A 17,638-nucleotide genomic window follows, 5' to 3' on the forward strand; every position below is an offset into this window, starting at 1 on the left:
CCAAAAAAAAAAAAAAAAAAAAAAAAAAAAAAACGATTTTTGTCCCAATCTATCCCTCTCTCCGAACAATCTCCACATTCCCTCCCTTCTGCTCCCTGAACCCGCAACACGAGCCGTCCACACTTCTTCTCAACTTTGCGCTTCTCAACTTTTGCTTATGCAATCTTGCTCCACCATCTATCATCCCAACTTATCCCGACTCTTCCTCGTCCCACCGCCCACCACACACCACATTACTTTCAGGCTCCTGAATACAACACATCATTCATAAGTTCAAGTATACGCCAACATCTCTTCTTTCGTTATAAATAAAAAGAAAGAAAGAAAGAAGAACGATTCTTTTAGCTGGCAGGAGCAGCGGGGACTTCGCCAGTAACGGGTCCCTCTGCTTCGTTCTGTGAAATATCTCCGAGGTTGTGGAAGTCTAAAGTCCGACGTTAGTATAATACCCAAAAAAAGGCAAGGCACAGAGACTTACCAAGAATTTCACTATACATCATCACCTTCCAAGTATCCACCGGCAAATCCGCATCGTTAAAACTCCAATCAAACACCTCGGCGGCAACAGGCTCATCGGTAGGATCATGGTAAGGCGCAAGATACTCGTGCGCGAGACCTTCAGCGGCGGATATACGGGTACGAGGGTCAAACACGAGCATCTTCTCTAACAAATCAAGAGACACAGGGTCGGCGTTGGGGAACTTGGTGGAGAATGGGACCTTTTCGCGCTTGGGCAGACTCTGGACGAAACGGAGAGTGTTTTCAGAGGCGATAGTTTGAATGACATCGTCCGGCGGAGTACCGAGCAATTCGGTGATGATTGAGAATTGGTTCACGTGGTCCTTTCCGGGGAATAATGGCTTGCCCTCCAGCATCTCCGCAAAGATACAGCCGGTACTCCAAATGTCAACTGATTTTTTGCGTGGTCAGCATGGATCGCCAATTAAAAGACCACCCCCAAACGTAAAACTTGAAACTCACCCGCGACATCATACTTTTGCCATGTCAACATGATCTCGGGTGCTCGGTAGTACCTCGTAGAAACATAACCAGTCATCTGAGGGTCTTGGATCCTCGCAAGGCCGAAATCGCAAATCTTCAAGTCACAGTTCTCGTTGACGAGAATGTTTGAAGGCTTCAAGTCTCGATGGACTACACCGGCAGAGTGGACATACTTGAGACCACGGAGGATTTGATAAAGGAAGTATTGGATGAATTGCTTCTCAAGAGGGCGAGAGGTAAGGAGTCGATGAAGGTCAGTACCGAGCAGCTCGGTGACAAAGTAGCTATTGGATAAATGTCAGCAGGCCCCCTCCCCCCTTCTTTGATATGCAACTATTGAGCAAAACTCACATATCTTCGAGAGGAGAGATGAAAATGTCACTAAGAGAGATAATGTTCTCATGTCTCAAGTGCTTAAGAAGCTTGAGCTCTCGGTAAGTCCTCTTGGAAAGAACAGGGGTTGAAAAGGGCTTCATAATCTTCTTGATAGCCACAGAAGTTCCAGACAGCTGATCCTTGGCGGAACTGCATCAAACAAGATGGTTTTGTCAGTTCACATCTCTACATCGACATGCAAAGGTCGGACGACCTGTTTCGACGCTGGGTTGAAAAACCAGATGAAAGGATAGTTGCTTGAGAAAAACAAGACTCACCAGACGAGACCGAAAGCGCCCATACCGACAGGTTGGAGGTCGACATAACGCGTGGTAACCTCAAAAACCTATCCATGGAGAAAGCCCATCCATCAGCGTCCGCGGCCTTGCCTTTACAGATCTCCTCCATCCGGCGTATGGACAGAATCAACACGATATGATCCAGTGGCCAACGGAAAAAACAAACGCCGCGTGTTCGTAGGTTGGTTGGTTGGAAGAGCAGATCATGACGGTGGTGGGAAAAGAGAAAGAGCAATAAAAGAAACATACGGTTCCAAAGATGGAGAGCTTGACAAAATCGGCCATGGTCTATACTGTTAAGACCTAATAGAGGATGTTAAATGTATTTGAGTGGTTGTGAAAGTGTCGTAAAAAGCAGAGTTGAAAAAGGATGGGATTAGAAAGGCGCGTAAGCTTTTGGACTTTTTTTCTAAAAGATGAATCATAAAGAAAATAGATGATGGATGCTTACCAGTTTGTGTGCGGATGAAAAGTATAAATGAATGTGTTTAAAAGGATGTGGATGGAAAGTGCAGAGTGAGATGGTTGAGTGTTCGTAATCAACGCTCTGTGAAGGCGGCAGGGGGATCCTCGCCGGCACTTTGACGGGATACACTGCGTTTGCTGCAAACTGTCCCTTTCCCAGGACCCTCTTCGCTGGAATTTGCCGCACCTATCTCCTGACAGGCCCCCAAGTGGTTCTTTAGGCTCGCGCCTCTCCGGCAATTACACAGTTGGCAGGCGGCGATACGTCGGTGGCGTCTATAAAAAATCAAAAAATCACACTACCCTGGAAAGCGTCAAAGTCCGGAATCAGCTGTAGCCTTGCAGCGCTCAAGAACCGCCCATCACGGCGGATTTTTTCCAATGACGAGAGACCCCTAGGATGCGAGCGATCTCTCTCTCTGCCTTGCATTCACCACTTGGCTTATGCCTTACAACACCTTGTGTCCCTTCTCCTCCTCGCTTCCATTTTAAATTGACACTGCGCACTGTACACTGCCCCGAGCATCTAGGATCTCTACTCGTTCGTATCTACATATACAAACAATCCGTTAATAATTGCTCCAATGGCCAGCGGGCGTCTTGACCAACTGTCTATATCACCGATAACGCACCTACCACATTCCTTTCATTCATACATTTTTTCGCAACACTTAACTTGCCATGCTAATTCTACCATTTGCCATATGCAATTATAATACTGTAGTTCTGACCCTCTATGTGTTCTTCTTCCTGAAGAGATCTATAACTCCTTCATCCTCCACACGCAACAAGCGCCAAAGTCAGACCCACGCCTTTTGTCTTCACTCTGCGCTTACTCCTGGCACTTGGCCCCCAGACTCTACCGAGATCTTCGACACTTGACCTTCTCGCACGGGACCTTCTCCCTCTTTATGCCCTAAAGCAGTCCACCCCGCTTTTAATCCATTGTTGACAATCGTGCTCAACACTTGCTCCATTCTCTCACTCCTTTAAGAGACATTAGCGCTTACTCCTTGTTGCTTCCCGCAACGACTCAATTGTAATCCAATCGCAAGGATCCCAAAAAGTCTTTTAAGACTTACCGTTCCCGAATCTCATCTATCCCCTTCGTCCCATTCTGATTGTCCTTCTCCAGCTGTTCAGTTAAACGTTTCACCTCTTCTTCTAGCGTTTCTAACCGGTCTTGTACTTGATCTCGCCGTCTTGTATCTTTCCGCGACGACCGAACAGATTCGCCTACTATTAGACTTGCACCGACGAAGAAGAGGAACGTTTCTGCTAATGTTGTAGCGCCGTTCTGGATCGCTCTGTTGTCATTGACACACACCGATGGGTAATAGACGTCATGAACAATGGTCAGCTCGCCGCATAAATGTGGTAAGTGGTTGAGGACAGAGAAACGGACCTTGTATCGTTCAAAGGCTTGATATTGCCCGCTTCCTGGTTCAGCAATCCCATCCTCATCCTCGCTTCTGTCCTATGCATCCTCTGGGCAAGGCCAATGCATATGTTACGGAAAGTTTCATGTCTATCGTTGAAAACAACCAAGTCAGCACTTTTGATTATCCAGCCAATTCGTGCAGCCTTGAAATGAAGAGCACACTAGAGGGAGGGATAAAGCAAAGGGCTTACTGTGTAGCTTGAGCTTTAATAGTGTTGGCTATAGGCTTTGCCAATGTCTAATAAGATCAGGTTATATATAAGCACACGGCCCTCCCATACCTTTCAACTAAACCCGTTTGGCCACGTAACAACTGACGACAAGCACAAGAATGCCCAGACTGGCTCGGCGAACGGCAACCGAAGGAAAAAGCTCACCTTGACAGCCAAACTGAAAATCTTGACAGAAGCCATTATTTCCTTCTTGTTCTTGCTTTAAACCTATTCTCTTGTGAGTGTTGTCGCTCTGCAAACAGATGATGGCTTGTATTGAACCCTCCCGATACTATTCTTCTAATCCACTTCTCCTTCGATATCGCCTGCACAGCAGCCGGCCGAGGCGACGCGACATCGACAATATTCTTCTTCGTTAATTAATTGTATCTCGGCAACCCCCGACAGGGCCCGTAAGGCATTTATTACGTAAACCCCAAACCTCCCTTTTTATTGGTGACACGGCAAACGGCTCAGGCACCGCAATCGACATGCTCACTTTTCAAATTAAATAGCTTAATTATGTATAGTGGCTCGGGCTTGTCCGTCTATCTGCCGAAGCCCGTAATTAAGCCGTAGACCGTAGGCCGAAAAAGGGTCATACAACAAGTGAAGTCCGGAGATTCCCTACGTGGACGTGGGACGTTCCAAGGTTTTAGATGGGCCAAGCAAGTGTCCAAGAAAAGGAAGATGGAATAAGTGGATTACTCTTAGGACCTGGGATTTTGGGACATGGGAGCATTGGGTATCATTCATACCATAGAGAAACATTTGTTCGGCACAAAAACAGTCCATGGCTCATAACGAGACCCGCCAACGACCCTAATTTGACATACCTCATCGCAAGTGTTAATCGGTTATCTCGGTCCGGGCAAGATTACAGATCCATCCGCCTAGGTCTTGTTTCATTCAAATCAAGCCCTACTATTCAGAACGCTGTTGAAAAAAAGGCCAGCGTAGGTCGTCGATCCATTTATTGGATTCTACGTACATCAATCATCAATCATTCATTCTCTCATTGTCATCTCAGCGGTTTGCCCGGCGCACTTCTCAATAGCCATCTACCAAAGAGAGCGAGACAAAGACGTAAAACACCAAAGAAAGGCGATAAACGATGACAGTCATCTCATTACAAGGCGTAAACGCAACCATCTTACGCCGTGACACCGGCAAACTCAGCGATGAGTACAGCTCTTCTTCGAGCGCTTCGACCTCTAGCGCAAGTTCAGCGGCTTCGAGTGGCAGTACCGTGGTCGGGCCGTATGTTACTCCTGGTGGTGGGTGAGTGAACCAGCATCCGAGCAAGCGGCGAGACAACGATAGAATGAAGCTAAAGCATGTGTTTTCCTTGTTTTATCTGTGTGTTAACTGTCACTGTCTCCGACTGGCTACTTTCGTTACTTGTAACATCATCGTGCTAAAAACATCTCGAAAATCGGATGATTCGAATGCCATTTTATGAAATACAGCTCGACGACGGTCTACCTCATCGCATTGCTCATCACCATCATCGTCCTAGCCGCTATTTCGGGCGCTCTCGTCTTTCGCGCCTACTACATGCGCCGCCGCCTCAGACGTGCCATGCAAGAATCTATCCGCACGGGTCAACCTCTTCCTCCTGACGCCGCCGCGGCGTTTGGGATTTTCCGCCCAAATCCTTATGGCGGGGCTCGGAGGGGAGGTAGACTGGGGAAGGGAGAGAAGCATGTGGGTGCTATGCCGAGTATGTGGGAGGGGGAGATGTATCGAGATGTAGAAAGTGGGTGGCAGAAAGATGAAGAGGAAGATAGTTTGCTGGAGAAAAAGGGGAAAGATGGGAGCTGCTGGAGTGGGATAGGATGGGATGATATCGACGTAAGTTCAATCCACCTCATTTCCTTAAGAGGAAGGTAAAGACCATTCCCGCTGACTCCTCCTTGCTTGATAACCGACAGCCACTGACCCTTGTCCACATCACCCCACCTTCCCCCCCACCTCCTCCCGAACCGCTCACCATCCCCCAATTCGAAGCCCCTTCATACTTTCGCGCCCTTTTCATCTCCACGCGGCCTAGACCTATACCCCGAAATACCACTTACCACTCTGTCCGTTCCAACCACGGCAGGGGTGTGAACGAGAGGCAAGGGGAAGGAGCGGTAGGAATAGAAGAAATACCTAAAGTCGAACCGAACTGGACTATCCCCCCACCAGGTGAGGAGATGCTCCTAGGAGTGATGATCGCCATGCCCACCCAGGGGAGGGGGGAGGAACTTTGGGAGACGGAAGGGATGGAGGAAGGGGAGGAGAGAGATTTGCCGAATGTGGAACTTGGTGTGATTAGTGCCAAGATGGGCGAGTATTGAGATTGAAAGTGTAAAAGTAAAGTTGTGTTCGGTTACTAAGCGGTTTTTTTCGTATGTCGGCATTGAGCAGCTTGACGAAGAAGACGAAATGGGGTGTCCACGACTTACGATGATGATTGATGGGAAACCTTGCAGAAAATTCAAACGAGAGTAAAGTTGTCTAGAGTAGATGGTGTTTAGAGTAGATGTGTCCCGTCGTAAGCGCAGTGGAAGCGTACTTACTGTACTCATGTAGATTACAAATAACTTATGGGTTACACGTTGAAGAACGTAAAAAAGAACATTTTTGGGGACTTGTTGCTGTGGCAGGGAAAACCCCTCATGAAATACAAAGGCGGTGCGGTGAATGGAGATGACGCAAATTCATAAGACCTATGGGTATAAGAAAAGAAAAGAAGGAAAGAAACTTGGTTGCATTTTTCACTTTGGATAGAATTTACAGCACAAGACGGCTTCAGACTAAAACTGTACGCATGTATATCCTGTACTTCTTTCTATTTCTTTTGTTACAACTCCCTCCACCCTTTTGTCGGCAATTGTGTTGATTTTTGTCACTTCTCCCTCCCCAAATCCAACCTTTCGACAAGCAACTCTTCTTAGATCCGTTGCTCTTTTTTTTTTTGATACTTGACCGAAATGCGAAAAGAAAAAGAAGAAAATGCGATCGAACCCCTTTTCTATTTTGTTCCGCTCTGCCATCTTTACCCGTCCATCGCAAATAGCCCCTCATCATGTTCTTCCCTCTTGGAGTGCGACACCCCCGCACCATTAGGCGTGATCGCTCCCCCATCCCCATCTTCGCTCCCTTCCGCCTCATGCTCAGCCAACCTCCACTCCGCACCAAGCCCCCCACCGCCCCTCCCGCCTCCTCCGGAATTGACCACCGCCAACGAGCTCGTTGATCGAGGTCCGTGGAGATGTAACCTCGACAAGGCATTAGCCAGACCGCCAGGTAAAGATTGGCCAGGAGCATGCTCAATCAGTGCGCGGGCGGAAGGGGATCCGGGATCGCCGAGGTTACGAATCAAGAATGGCTCGCCTGGACCAGCGGCCGGGGGATTGAAGGAAGATAACCGGATGGGGCTGGTCGGGGAGGCGGAGCCCGGAGATCGTTGTTGCGTGAGCAACGAAGTGCGAGGCCCCGAAGCTTGGGCGGTAGCAGGGCCAAAGGCAAAGTCTTGCTTTTGCGGCTGGGCGCTGGATGGTTGAGTAGGTTGGAATTTGCGTACATCTTCACCATCTGCAGACCAGAGAGACTGTAGGAATCCCTTTTGTCCCATGGTGGGGCCTGCACTCTGTGCAAGACGCTCGCCTCCCCACGCGGGAGCTTGAGCAGCAAATGCAGCGAGGGAAGGAGAATATGAAGAGTCTTGGCTGTCTCGGCGAGACATACGGCGGGCCCGTTCTTGCGGGGTGAGAAGGTCTGACAGAGAGGAAGGGAGAAACTCTTCTCCATGGTCGTCATCGTCTTCAAAGACAGCTTCCGGCTTGATCGTTCGCGGAATGGGTCGGCGAGGAGACAGAGGTTCAGCAGGTTGATCAGAACGAGCCCAAATAGAGCGGTGCAATGGAGGAGCTTCTCCAGCAAAAGACGCGGAAAGAGGTGTGGCGACAGCATTGGAAGGACGCTCGATGGCCAATGATGAATGAGAGAATGAAGAAGAGAATGTAGGGGCAGCGGTGACCGGTGGTCGAAGAGTGGAGAGGACGTTTGCGCCCTGCTTAAGAGACAAAGGTCCGGGAACGCTGCCTGCAGCAAGTCCACTGCCTACTGCACCAAAGCTTGCAGAAAGAGGAGAAGGCCGGTTTGGCGAAGAGGCAAAGGCTGGATGGCCCCTTGTGTAAGAGTGAGCAAACCCAGTGGGAGGGCTGTTTGGCAAAGCCCCAGAAGGAGGACCAAAAGGCTCTCGCATAGGGGAAGATCCAATACGAGTAGGATTAGATTGGATTGAGGAGGAAAGAGCCGATCGGATAGGGACGGGACTGGCGCCAGATTCCTCAGAAGCGCTAGGGATAGCAGTGGGAGTAGCCTTCCTGGTCCCGTTGGCAGTGACCTCACCACTTCGTTCTCGGGCCTCGAGCTGCGCCGCTTTCTTGTTTTTTCGATCCATTGACATCGGCTCACCAGGTCGAACGTGGGCAAGGGCACCTGTCGATACTATGTCAGTTGTATAGTTTGTGATGGATTGGAAATGCTTACACTTGTGGCCAAACTTGCAGTTGCCCTTCAGGAACCACTGGCATACCTCTCGCTTTGCGGCTACAAACGTGGATCAGAAATAGATTCCAAGTACGAGGCAAGAATCCAAAACCCACAGTCTGGAGCAGCGTGGGAGAATGGACAACTTTCTCCAGCAGTACAAGCGCCAGCCTTGAAGAATCGACAAGGGACATGGCTCAAGGCAGCTATATCGTTACTTAGCATATGCAGTAACGCGCAATAGCTTAACCATCACTTACATTTCTCCTTGCCTTCCTTTTCCTTCTCACTTTCTTTTTCTTTGTTCTCCTCCTTTTCTCTCTCCCTACTCAGCGCGCTACCTCCATTGCCCTTCAAAGAGCTAACATCTCGCTTCTCGAACCCCACTGTTCTCTCAGGCCCCTTTCCGCTCAAAGTAGCTGGCATGGTGGAAGTGGGTGCGGGCGATCGATCGCGCCAGTTGTCATTGTTGAATGACTTGCCAATAGAAGTCGCTGCGCCAGGTCGATACTTGTATGAGGCAGGGGTACCGCCTGCCTTTTCAGGCGAGCCGGCGGTGGCAATAGGAGTGGGTCGTGAACGGGGGATAGGCTTTGCAGAAACAGAGGTGCTGGAATTGTCGCCTGTGCTGTCGGTAAGGCCATCCTGAGCAGATGACAGAGGGGGGGGAGAAGGGAGCGGAGCAGACATTATTGCGCGGTGCGATAGTTGGGGTGAAAAATGAAGATTGGGATATATACGGGCCCGGGCGTAAGCGTGATGAAGCCGAGATTAACGAGTTCTTGCTTCGTTCTAGCTCTGAGAGAAGCAGAGAACAGCAGGTATATGAGCCGCTGGTTGTTCGGTGTAGTGAAGTCCAGCACGCAAGCCTTGGGACTCTCCAGAGATCTAACGGTTACGGAGACAAAAGGTCCTTTGTGCTCTGTCGTCTGGTCTGTTCTCGGCAATATGCCCTGTGTGTTGTGTGGCGCCCAAGGATAGACGATACAAATATGGCTACCTCTCCGGGGTGATGGTGAGTACAAGGACGAAGACGGTTTATGGTAATAGGAAGGATGGAGAAAGAATGTGGAAGATGGAAGACGACGGAGATGAGATGTGATGGGGGCGGGGCGGTGTGGGGTGACGTGATGGAGGAGGTGATTAGATCGGCCGTGATGCCAGTTGGGTGGCAAAGACGGCGGCGGCGAGTCGCGGGGTAGGGAAAGGCGGTTCGCAATACCGTTGAGGAAGGAAGGAAGGAAGATGGTAAATAAATGTTGTTGACGGCTGACGGAATTACGGAGGGCCCGGGAAAGCGTAAGCGTAGCGCTATCGGGACTCGGCGCGTACTGGGAGAGCGATGATATGATACTACTACAGTCGGCCAATCCTGACTCCTGACGTGGCGTCCAGCAACTCTATTCGGCAACCACCAATCGCGAACGGTCTTATTCCGTCCGCCGTCTTCTTCTATTTCGAGTCAGTTTCGAAATACACGTTAATTGTAGCATCATCCCATGTCTTTGTTCACCTCGCTCGTCATCATCATGCCGAAAAGAAACGCGGCGAGGTGCATTCTTTTCATCATCTGAGAATTATTGATAAGAATGCATGCAGCTGCTGAACAATTGAAAGTCACCCTGTTTCACCCTGTTCCCAATCACGCCATTCGTTATTGTTACTACAGCGAAAGTGCGATAATCGCAGCTACGCACGCAAGCTTACTTCTTGGGCCATATTTATGTTGTACGAAGCTCGGTCACGCAGATCAATTCTCTTTCTCGACGCTCTTCACGACAAAAGGGAGAAGAAATGAATAGCAGTCTGAAGCTGCACTGCGATCAGGACACTGACTGAAAACAATCCGTTTTTCTGTTCAACACCGCCCACGCTGACGCAAACCACGCAGTGTTACGCACGCAATATCATCTCCAAGGCCCGCACATAAGAGATCTCTCTTAGTTAGTGCCTCTTCTTCGGCATCACCACAAACCTTCGTCTTCTCTCGCCAGTCTCGCTCGTCCTCATTTCTGACTACCAATGAGTGAAAGATAATTTTTTACCAGTAGCGGCATCTGGCAAGTATTAGATAAACTGTGCACATTAATAAATCGCGCTCAATTAATTCTCAGACAGCAGAGTAAAGCCTTACTGTACTCGCGCATGGTATTGGTAATTGACGAATGCAGCAGCGAGCAATTTCTATGGTCAAAGGCGACAATGATGTCTCCCATGGCTTGTAAATATCGTGGAGCGCTCAAAAGGACATTCATGCCGTTTGTCATCTAATCGTTAAAATGCGATACAATTGGAACCCAAGGAAAAAGAACAGGACACTTTTACAACCAGCCATGAAAACTGACAATATACCACAGCCACGCTCTACATACCTCCTTGGTTTAGGACATACATCGGGACACCCACGGTCTTAACCTGAACGGGGGCGATCATTAACCTAACTCGGGAATTTTGGTTGAGCCATTTTTCTGCTGAGATACGGGCGATGGAGGGAAGCATAAAGCCATCATCGAGTCGAGACTGAATCCTTAGTGATCGGAGCTTGGAGATGGCAGAAGGCGAGAATTCATTAGGATGAGATATGCCCTGCCCGTCGGTGCCACCAGGGAGGAATGATTCAATGTAAGCCCTAGAAAAAATATTAGGCGTGTCACATGTTTTACGGGCGCTAACGGGAACCAACTTGAAGAAACCTCTCCAGGAGGCTTTCATGGGCACGAAGTGGTCTACAATGACCGCCAATTAACGTACAGCCTCTCTGAAATCCTGCGCATCTTGCCACTCACCGCCCATGTGCCACTCAACCCTCTTATTCAAGCACATCTTCGCCATAAACTCGGTCTCAACGAGCGGGACAATGGTATCATTTTTGCCGATAACATGCAGGGTGGGGAGTGAGGCTGGCAGTGGGAAGCAAGGGGCATAAGAAGGATGAGGCGTCGAATAGCCACCTATGAAGAAGCCAGATAAGTTGATGAAGACTGTGTGGATGACATTAACGTGCTTTCCAAACGCAAGGCGGAAAATGGAGCGCACATCTGGGCTTTTGGAGTCTTGGGTGGAAGGGGAAGTTACGATCTGAATGTTGAGTGCCCTTCATCTGTTGATATGGTCAGTCTCATCTATGTCTTTCTGATAGCAGAAGTAACACATTTACTAGAAGGGCCACAATTGCAACAGCCAATGTGGCTCCGGAAGAGAATGCGAAGAAGCCCTTTCAGCTTCCATCAGCGACGAAGAACCCTGAACAATCGACATCTAGAACCATTACTCACATCAAAAGGTTCATTTTCGATGAGGAACTTGTGAACATACGCCACGCTGTCGGCGAAGCCTGCTCCGCATTAGCATACGATCTTACAGATCTGCTCCCTACTAACGGATGCCTACCTCTATCACCGTGCCAATCCGCACCACCGTCAAACCACGCCCTGGGTGTTGTCTCTGCAGTTCTCTCAATCGTCCATCCTGTTGACTTCCTTGCAGCTAGGGACCCAAGAGGGAAATCGACTGGATGAACGATCATGGGCGGTTCGAGGATTACTACCAAAGGAGTCAATAACTAGGTTAATATTTGAGTGAGGGCAAAAAAGGAAACAACAAGGAAGCAAAATGTCTTCTTGGAAATGGTGAAAATACCCACCAAATTCGACAGTGTCTGCGCATAAGGCTCGAAGACGTGAAAGCTGTTGGTGACAGAGTTAATTATTGACTGTAAGGTAGGAAGGAGTAATACAAGACTCACTTCCTGGGAAAAGATGTACTTGTTCCCTGTAAACCCACAGAAGCAGAGAACGCGAAGCATGGCTGTAGATGTGTGAGCGCGGAAGGCAAACTGTCCAATTGGTTTGTAGCGAATTAGCTGTGGGTGAGAAGCGACGATGAGATAAAGAATTTCGCTCGTTCAAGATTCGTCATTTATACATCTTTCCAGGGAGGTATTGATAACAAAAAGACAGTCTCTTTTCCATCATCGTGGGAATTGCAATATTATCGGGACAACCGTTCATATGCTTGCACAACAAAGTTGGAAGTGGTCGGCGTATGCCATGGGCGAAGAAGGGTTTCTCCGTGATGGACAGTTATCGATGTGGGGAGCTGCGGCCCGACGCATGCACACATATTTAGAGCTGTGTGGATAGAAAATAGCTTGGAAAGCAGGGTTGAAACAATAATGCCGCCAAGATGAAGGACAATACCGGCAAGAAAGTTGTTTTTGCAAGGTTCGGCGGCAGGCCAGGGACATGCACAAGAGCTCGGATCAAAGGCAAAGTAGGAAAAGGATTTAGCAAGGTCCGATCAAGGGTACGGTTCTCGGGTTGTTTCGAAACCAACGAGAGCAAGCTAGAAGTTGCGGAGGGCTGAGAGATTACATAGGCGCTTTCCACCGTCGAGTACAAGAAATGACGAAGGAAGAAGCCGTACAATAAAAGTGCTTTATCAAGTCAGCAGGCACTGATGGAGGGGGGCCCTGCAGTGAGACATTAAGGAAAGCGACACAGGCGGAAGATGAAACTAGATAAGATGGAAGGTCCTTTTTGTTTAATTTCTGATCCCTTATTCTTCCTTTTTGAGGCTTATTAAACAGATACGGAACCAATGGCGCCCTTTCCCATCATATACTTCAAGTCGCTTAGAAGAAATTGATTATGATCCTGAATCATCGGGCTCTGGATATTCTAACTAAGCAAGACCGCAGCAAATTATATGTTTAGCCGGACTCTGTCTAAGGAACCAGGAAACATTGGTGGTACCAACAAGGGCAACCCAGCTGTGGAGATCGAATAGCTGGCGTCGCTGCTAGTAAGACTTTGCAGTAGATGAAAACAAATGGAAGAACTGAAAGTTCTGGGATTAAAACACACCCTGTCTATATTCCCATGTCAGGCATGGATTACATTGAAGGGCGGTGTGAGCTATAGCTCACTAAGTACAGAATCGTACTGGCAGAAGCCTAGTCAACTTCTCAATCATAGATGGCGATATGAGCTTTTGTCACGGATCAGTTAAGTGCGTCAGGGGCGAGTTCGGTGTGGAAGTTAACGGAAGAAGGAGCAAGGGATGGGATGTTCTAAAATTACCTGTTTGCGAACATGATCATCATTTTGATGACGGACAGGAACAAAATAGCTTGCGCACCTTGGTCAGGCCAGAAAGCACGAGTGGATGAAGATGAAAGGAATTGTGGGTGGCTGAATGGCCAAGATCACAAGGTTGAGGGATCATGTCTGCCTCCTGAAGCTAAATTTGACCGATGACTATGTCGCTGCTGAGATCAAGTAGATGACCATCACTCCTACTTGGGGCGCAGCGATACTCATGCTTCTGATCCCTTTTGCTGATTATAAAATTAAGGGATCAGCACTTGTCAGATATCTGACATGATCTACATTGCCGATCGTCCGCTTCTTTCGCTAACGCAGTTTTAGCGGCAATCAAAAGATCAGGGAACACATTAATGATGATTCTGGGCCATCAGCCAATATGGGAAAGACGTGCTGGTGATGTAAATGCATACAAAATATGGACAGCCGAGTAATAACTCGAGGCCCTCAGATTAGATCATGATGATAGTGCCGCGACCGACTTGGACTCGACCTGAGGTTCTTCAGTCTCGGGGTCAACCTTTGGCGTGTTTGCTCCACTCTTGGATTTGGGGGTGTTGGTTCCAGACTTCCCACCCTTGCCTGTAATCGGAGCATTAGGTCCGTTCGGACCATAAGAGTCGACGGACGGCAGGTCGCCGTTGCTACCACCGGGGGCGAAAGAATTAATGTAAGCGCTATTATTTATCAGTAACTGTGGGCATAATCAGGTCACATGATAGTGACTAACTTCAAGAAATGCCTCCAAGACGCCTTGGAAGGTGTGTAATGACCACCATCGTGTAATTCAAACCTCGCATTTTCACAGTGCTTCACTAGTATCTCACTTCTTTCGGGTGTGATGAGGGTATCGTTTCTGCCAGAGATATGGAGGGTAACGAGACTTGACGGTAAAGGGAAGTAGTTGGTGAAGTCGTGGGATTCTATCTTGGGCCGATATCCAGGAAGGAAGCCGCCAACGAAGATAGCGACTATCCATAATTTGATAGTCAGCGAATTTGGATCCAGGTGCTTGCATTGGGACCCTAAGTAGAGTCGTCGGGAATGGAACTCACACTTAAACTTAGGAATAGGAGGCTCAGCGGGGAAGTTGGGATGGATACCGGGCTTCTCTACCTACAAACAACCTCGTCAGTAGACGCACGTCTTCGAGGAGAAAACTCACCATGGCGGCCAAGAGAGCCGCCATACCTGCGCCCTGCGAGAAGCCCATGACACCCTATAACAATATCAGCATGAGATATTGATCCATATATTAAGGCGTGCGCTCACATCGAAAGGCCCATTCTTCACGATATAGTCATGAAGATAAGTAACAGTTTCATCAAACCCTACAAAACACAGTAAGCCCTTGCACTGGACTACAACAACTGTTACTCTAACTCACGTCTGAAAGTCTTCCATTCGTTAGAGTTCAGCCACCATGCTCTAGGGGTCGTCTCAGCTGTCTGGGTCTCGGCATCCATACTGGCATTGGAGCCAAATTGATCAAGATTGGCCGGGGTGATCCATGGGAGATCAGCTTTCTCTACGACGATGGGAGGATCGATGAAGACTGCAAGGGAAGAGCTTCAGCATCCCGCAGCCAGGACCAGCGTAACTTGTGAGATGGGCTGGTACGAACCGAATTCGGCATTCTTGACAGCTTTGCGCACAGCGCCAATCTAAGCTTCCTGTTAGTCAAGCGATCATAAAAGCAAACCCCAAGGAATAGGTGAACACATACTTGTTTGGAATAGATGTGGGAGTTTTGGGTGAATCCGCAGAGAGTAAGGATCCGAATAGTCATTGGCGGGTTATGTTCTATATTCTATATGAGACTGAGTGGCTATTTATACAGGAAATGGCGATCTTTTGAAGCGCCAACAACACGACGTACTCTATACATTTTTTTTTTATCGCGGTCAATCGTTATCTTTTTGCTTCCGTCACGGATATCCGTGAGCCGAGCGTGCATGATTTAGTGCCCGGGTAGGACTAAATGAAACAACAGAAATTCATGCAGTATGCATATGCAAAATAAACGAGGAAGATATGCTAGATCGAAAGTAAAAAAGGTACCACCTTTTTGTTTTCCCAGAGTTATAAATCTTCTAAAGAATCCCGAACAAGCTCAAAGACGTAAAACGAAACTGCGATGGATGGTGTCACTTTGATCAAATTAGGTGTCAATCCACGACTAGGTAAATGTCCATCAGCTATCGTCCATGAAAGATGTTTAGATGTTTAGAGGATGGACTCACTACATCCCCTTCCAAAAACCTTCATTCCTTATTATCTGCCTCATAGCATCAACTGCTCCATCATAGTGCGGAGTGAGGGTAGACAAGCCCGCCACCTGCAACTTTCTTCTCAACACGTCAAAAGGGTGGGTGAAGATGAGGGAAGAGGCACCAGAGACGGCACCGCAAAAGAGTTTACGGAAAGCGAGGTCCGTTTCTGATAATGACGGAGAATGTGGATCAGGAAGGACATGGGTTTTGACTGGGAAGGATAGTTAGCGTGGGGAAAAAGGAGAGGTGGCGTCTAGTAGTGAGCTTACCCGATTCGTAGAAGAAAACTGAGAGATCATTAATTTGTAATCACGTGCTGTAAGGATATTTCAAGCTTACAGTTCAGCGACACATATGGGGCAACTCCCAAAGCCGTGGCCCAACAACCTCGACTGTTCGCGCGCAACAGTTATTATTACTCTCAAAGACACCAACGGCAAGCGAGGACTTACTACAAACCTCTTAACCCTCCCTCGGCCTTATACACTTTCTTGGTCATGCCGACTATACCTAATCTTGCGTCTTCATTCGTGAACGCTGCTCCAGGCTGACGAACCGCCAAGTTCGCCGTTGCGATGGATAATCGGGCTCGAACGAGATCTAGAGGGTACGTGGCAACTACAGGCATCGATCAGCGTTTAGTCTATACCGCAGGCTTTGACAAGTCGGGACAAGTCTAGTTTGACAGCGCAACGCACCAACAGCGACAATACCTGCACCTGCACCTGCTGTCAAGCGCAGCGGCGTTGAGAGCGCCTCTTGGCCAGACCATGTGGATAAGACACTCTTGAATGCTCCATACGACTTAAATGCTGGGTGAGCCATCATCCCATGCCAATTCAGGCCACAGGTAGCTCACTGTGAATTGTAAAGCTGAGTATGGCAATATCTGTCATCGGTCACTCGATCAGTTTGCTGCCTATGAAATGATGTGACAAATGGAAGACAAGAACAAAACTCACTCGGACAACATTGATGCCATTGCCCTTCATAAAACCTCTCCAGCCCTCATCCTTCCACATCCGCCCCAAGGACTCCCAGACTCCAGCGTACGCTTGACCAGCAGCTGATTTATTACCAGATGCCTGTACTTGGCTAGTAGGAGTTAGCGAAAGTACAGACGCAAGGCAACAATGTCAGGCGCACAGGATGATCTTCAGTCTTTCCAGAGGACTAACAACCGTTCTGCTAGCAGCTCCAGCAAGCCCCCCTTAGTTGTTTATGAGCTTTATCTCCGGCTTTTTAATTGTATCCCCAGCATAAACGTACCCGCAATGAACGTATTGATCACCATCTGGTTATCTGACATGATGTCCTTCAACCTCCCTCTCAACGTCTTCTCTTCAGATTCACTTTCGAACTCTTCTTCAGCGATGGCATATGTCGAGCTAGATGTTGCTACGGCGAATTCTGACGCTTCGTCCTGGACTGAGTGACGATGGAGTTTCGTGGGCTGCGCGGGTAGTTGAGGAGAGCTGGAAGTCGTAAATGAGGGCATGGAAGATGTGGAGACAAGCTCCTCGGGAACTTTTATACCAATGATCGGACTGAGAGTGATGCGTTTTTACGATTATTTGCTTTATTTCGATGGCCGAAATTGTTAGATGAGGTGGTTGGAGATGGGGATATGTGTCGGGCCATTTCGGCTTTCCAAGCGGCGTACAACTAACGGCCGGCAAATAGCGCCTCGTTATCTCCGTTTTAATTGAGGCATGGTGATCGAGAACTTGATCTTATCTTCTGATGGTTGCTTTTCATATAGGATATATACCCACCAGCATGCTTATACAACAGTGGAGTAAAGGTAATGGATGAAGAAGAAAAGATGCTCTTTGGCTGTGGGCCTGCAGCGCGCCCTTTCCTCTCTTGCTGCTCACCCTTTACCTGTTGCACTTATGTGACAGATATAGCAACAAGCTGTATG

General features: G+C 48.4%; 7 protein-coding genes and 3 non-coding genes; 3 read left to right on the top strand and 7 right to left on the bottom strand.

The window, feature by feature from the left end:
• Positions 1-42: 42 nt before the first annotated feature.
• Positions 43-2,437, bottom strand: CNAG_01523 (CMGC/MAPK/P38 protein kinase). XM_012197188.1 has 7 exons: positions 2,128-2,437; positions 1,926-1,979; positions 1,656-1,723; positions 1,354-1,527; positions 982-1,286; positions 479-910; positions 43-424 (listed from the first exon to the last, which is right to left on the bottom strand). Exons 2-7 carry the CDS (start codon positions 1,959-1,961, stop codon positions 342-344), a joined length of 1,098 nt encoding a protein of 365 aa, XP_012052578.1. The 5' UTR covers positions 1,962-1,979; positions 2,128-2,437; the 3' UTR covers positions 43-341.
• A 97-nt stretch (positions 2,438-2,534) lies between these two features.
• On the top strand, positions 2,535-2,865 carry CNAG_12966. The gene has a single exon (XR_001046275.1). It is a non-coding gene; the product is annotated as a hypothetical RNA (non-coding RNA).
• On the bottom strand, positions 2,619-4,449 carry CNAG_01524 (hypothetical protein). XM_012197189.1 has 5 exons: positions 3,960-4,449; positions 3,774-3,820; positions 3,547-3,669; positions 3,224-3,448; positions 2,619-3,128 (listed from the first exon to the last, which is right to left on the bottom strand). Exons 1-5 carry the CDS (start codon positions 3,993-3,995, stop codon positions 2,963-2,965), a joined length of 597 nt encoding a protein of 198 aa, XP_012052579.1. The 5' UTR covers positions 3,996-4,449; the 3' UTR covers positions 2,619-2,962.
• CNAG_01525 (hypothetical protein) lies at positions 3,897-6,622 on the top strand. The gene is made up of 4 exons (XM_012197190.1): positions 3,897-4,032; positions 4,129-5,075; positions 5,264-5,648; positions 5,729-6,622. The coding sequence occupies exons 2-4, from the start codon at positions 4,909-4,911 to the stop codon at positions 6,134-6,136; spliced, it is 960 nt and encodes a 319-aa protein (XP_012052580.1). The 5' UTR covers positions 3,897-4,032; positions 4,129-4,908; the 3' UTR covers positions 6,137-6,622.
• CNAG_12967 lies at positions 5,183-6,403 on the bottom strand. XR_001046276.1 has 3 exons: positions 6,359-6,403; positions 6,245-6,296; positions 5,183-6,171 (listed from the first exon to the last, which is right to left on the bottom strand). It is a non-coding gene; the product is annotated as a hypothetical RNA (non-coding RNA).
• CNAG_01526 (cleavage and polyadenylation specificity factor subunit 4) lies at positions 6,483-9,731 on the bottom strand. XM_012197191.1 has 4 exons: positions 8,597-9,731; positions 8,453-8,542; positions 8,337-8,396; positions 6,483-8,285 (listed from the first exon to the last, which is right to left on the bottom strand). Exons 1-4 carry the CDS (start codon positions 9,024-9,026, stop codon positions 6,838-6,840), a joined length of 2,028 nt encoding a protein of 675 aa, XP_012052581.1. The 5' UTR covers positions 9,027-9,731; the 3' UTR covers positions 6,483-6,837.
• A 215-nt stretch (positions 9,732-9,946) lies between these two features.
• CNAG_12968 lies at positions 9,947-12,941 on the top strand. XR_001046277.1 has 7 exons: positions 9,947-10,396; positions 10,451-10,458; positions 10,508-10,958; positions 11,026-11,447; positions 11,497-11,771; positions 11,823-11,902; positions 12,060-12,941. It is a non-coding gene; the product is annotated as a hypothetical RNA (non-coding RNA).
• CNAG_01527 (hypothetical protein) lies at positions 10,568-12,250 on the bottom strand. The gene is made up of 9 exons (XM_012196964.1): positions 12,082-12,250; positions 11,980-12,022; positions 11,727-11,879; positions 11,612-11,670; positions 11,494-11,550; positions 11,373-11,436; positions 11,123-11,317; positions 11,020-11,062; positions 10,568-10,965 (listed from the first exon to the last, which is right to left on the bottom strand). The coding sequence occupies exons 1-9, from the start codon at positions 12,139-12,141 to the stop codon at positions 10,701-10,703; spliced, it is 939 nt and encodes a 312-aa protein (XP_012052354.1). The 5' UTR covers positions 12,142-12,250; the 3' UTR covers positions 10,568-10,700.
• An 891-nt stretch (positions 12,942-13,832) lies between the features above and the next one.
• CNAG_01528 (hypothetical protein) lies at positions 13,833-15,291 on the bottom strand. XM_012197192.1 has 8 exons: positions 15,168-15,291; positions 15,066-15,105; positions 14,829-14,996; positions 14,714-14,772; positions 14,607-14,660; positions 14,497-14,557; positions 14,172-14,412; positions 13,833-14,118 (listed from the first exon to the last, which is right to left on the bottom strand). The coding sequence occupies exons 1-8, from the start codon at positions 15,228-15,230 to the stop codon at positions 13,899-13,901; spliced, it is 906 nt and encodes a 301-aa protein (XP_012052582.1). The 5' UTR covers positions 15,231-15,291; the 3' UTR covers positions 13,833-13,898.
• A 125-nt stretch (positions 15,292-15,416) lies between these two features.
• On the bottom strand, positions 15,417-17,350 carry CNAG_01529 (solute carrier family 25 (mitochondrial phosphate transporter), member 23/24/25/41). XM_012197193.1 has 10 exons: positions 16,984-17,350; positions 16,861-16,924; positions 16,677-16,809; positions 16,574-16,603; positions 16,413-16,518; positions 16,167-16,332; positions 16,054-16,106; positions 15,984-16,001; positions 15,685-15,925; positions 15,417-15,620 (listed from the first exon to the last, which is right to left on the bottom strand). Exons 1-10 carry the CDS (start codon positions 17,210-17,212, stop codon positions 15,524-15,526), a joined length of 1,137 nt encoding a protein of 378 aa, XP_012052583.1. The 5' UTR covers positions 17,213-17,350; the 3' UTR covers positions 15,417-15,523.
• Between the last annotated feature and the right edge of the window lie 288 nt (positions 17,351-17,638).

The sequence above is a fragment of the Cryptococcus neoformans genome, chromosome 11, assembly GCF_000149245.1.
Source record: "Cryptococcus neoformans var. grubii H99 chromosome 11, complete sequence".
NCBI lineage: Eukaryota > Fungi > Basidiomycota > Tremellomycetes > Tremellales > Cryptococcaceae > Cryptococcus > Cryptococcus neoformans.

Bases quoted from the DNA above. Each gene is read 5' to 3' on its own strand.
- CNAG_01528 (XM_012197192.1), bottom strand. From the start codon at position 15,230: ATGACTATTCGGATCCTTACTCTCTGCGGATTCACCCAAAACTCCCAC. The intron at 14,558-14,606 runs GTGAGTTTTCTC...GGTTGTTTGTAG, and splicing joins CGGCTCTCTTGGCCGCCATG to GTAGAGAAGCCCGGTATCCA. The intron at 14,413-14,496 runs GTGAGTTCCATT...AATTATGGATAG, and splicing joins TCCTATTCCTAAGTTTAAGT to TCGCTATCTTCGTTGGCGGC.
- CNAG_01526 (XM_012197191.1), bottom strand. From the start codon at position 9,026: ATGTCTGCTCCGCTCCCTTCTCCCCCCCCTCTGTCATCTGCTCAGGAT. The intron at 8,397-8,452 runs GTGGGTTTTGGA...CCACGTTTGTAG, and splicing joins CTCCCACGCTGCTCCAGACT to CCGCAAAGCGAGAGGTATGC. The intron at 8,286-8,336 runs GTAAGCATTTCC...TAGTATCGACAG, and splicing joins CTGCAAGTTTGGCCACAAGT to GTGCCCTTGCCCACGTTCGA.
- CNAG_01524 (XM_012197189.1), bottom strand. From the start codon at position 3,995: ATGGCTTCTGTCAAGATTTTCAGTTTGGCTGTCAAG. The intron at 3,670-3,773 runs GTAAGCCCTTTG...TTTCAACGATAG, and splicing joins ATTAAAGCTCAAGCTACACA to ACATGAAACTTTCCGTAACA. The intron at 3,449-3,546 runs GTCCGTTTCTCT...CAATGACAACAG, and splicing joins AAGCCTTTGAACGATACAAG to AGCGATCCAGAACGGCGCTA.
- CNAG_01529 (XM_012197193.1), bottom strand. From the start codon at position 17,212: ATGCCCTCATTTACGACTTCCAGCTCTCCTCAACTACCCGCGCAGCCC. The intron at 16,925-16,983 runs GTACGTTTATGC...TAAACAACTAAG, and splicing joins GATCAATACGTTCATTGCGG to GGGGGCTTGCTGGAGCTGCT. The intron at 16,107-16,166 runs GTAAGTCCTCGC...GCGCGCGAACAG, and splicing joins GGAGGGTTAAGAGGTTTGTA to TCGAGGTTGTTGGGCCACGG.
- CNAG_01525 (XM_012197190.1), top strand. From the start codon at position 4,909: ATGACAGTCATCTCATTACAAGGCGTAAACGCAACCATCTTACGCCGT. The intron at 5,076-5,263 runs GTGAGTGAACCA...TATGAAATACAG, and splicing joins TATGTTACTCCTGGTGGTGG to CTCGACGACGGTCTACCTCA. The intron at 5,649-5,728 runs GTAAGTTCAATC...GATAACCGACAG, and splicing joins TAGGATGGGATGATATCGAC to CCACTGACCCTTGTCCACAT.
- CNAG_01527 (XM_012196964.1), bottom strand. From the start codon at position 12,141: ATGCTTCGCGTTCTCTGCTTCTGTGGGTTTACAGGGAACAAGTACATC. The intron at 11,880-11,979 runs GTGGGTATTTTC...CTCCTTTGGTAG, and splicing joins CGCAGACACTGTCGAATTTG to TAATCCTCGAACCGCCCATG. The intron at 10,966-11,019 runs GTTGGTTCCCGT...TATTTTTTCTAG, and splicing joins TCCTGGAGAGGTTTCTTCAA to GGCTTACATTGAATCATTCC.
- CNAG_01523 (XM_012197188.1), bottom strand. From the start codon at position 1,961: ATGGCCGATTTTGTCAAGCTCTCCATCTTTGGAACC. The intron at 1,528-1,655 runs GTGAGTCTTGTT...TGTTTGATGCAG, and splicing joins GGCGCTTTCGGTCTCGTCTG to TTCCGCCAAGGATCAGCTGT. The intron at 911-981 runs GTGAGTTTCAAG...GCAAAAAATCAG, and splicing joins GCAAAAGTATGATGTCGCGG to TTGACATTTGGAGTACCGGC.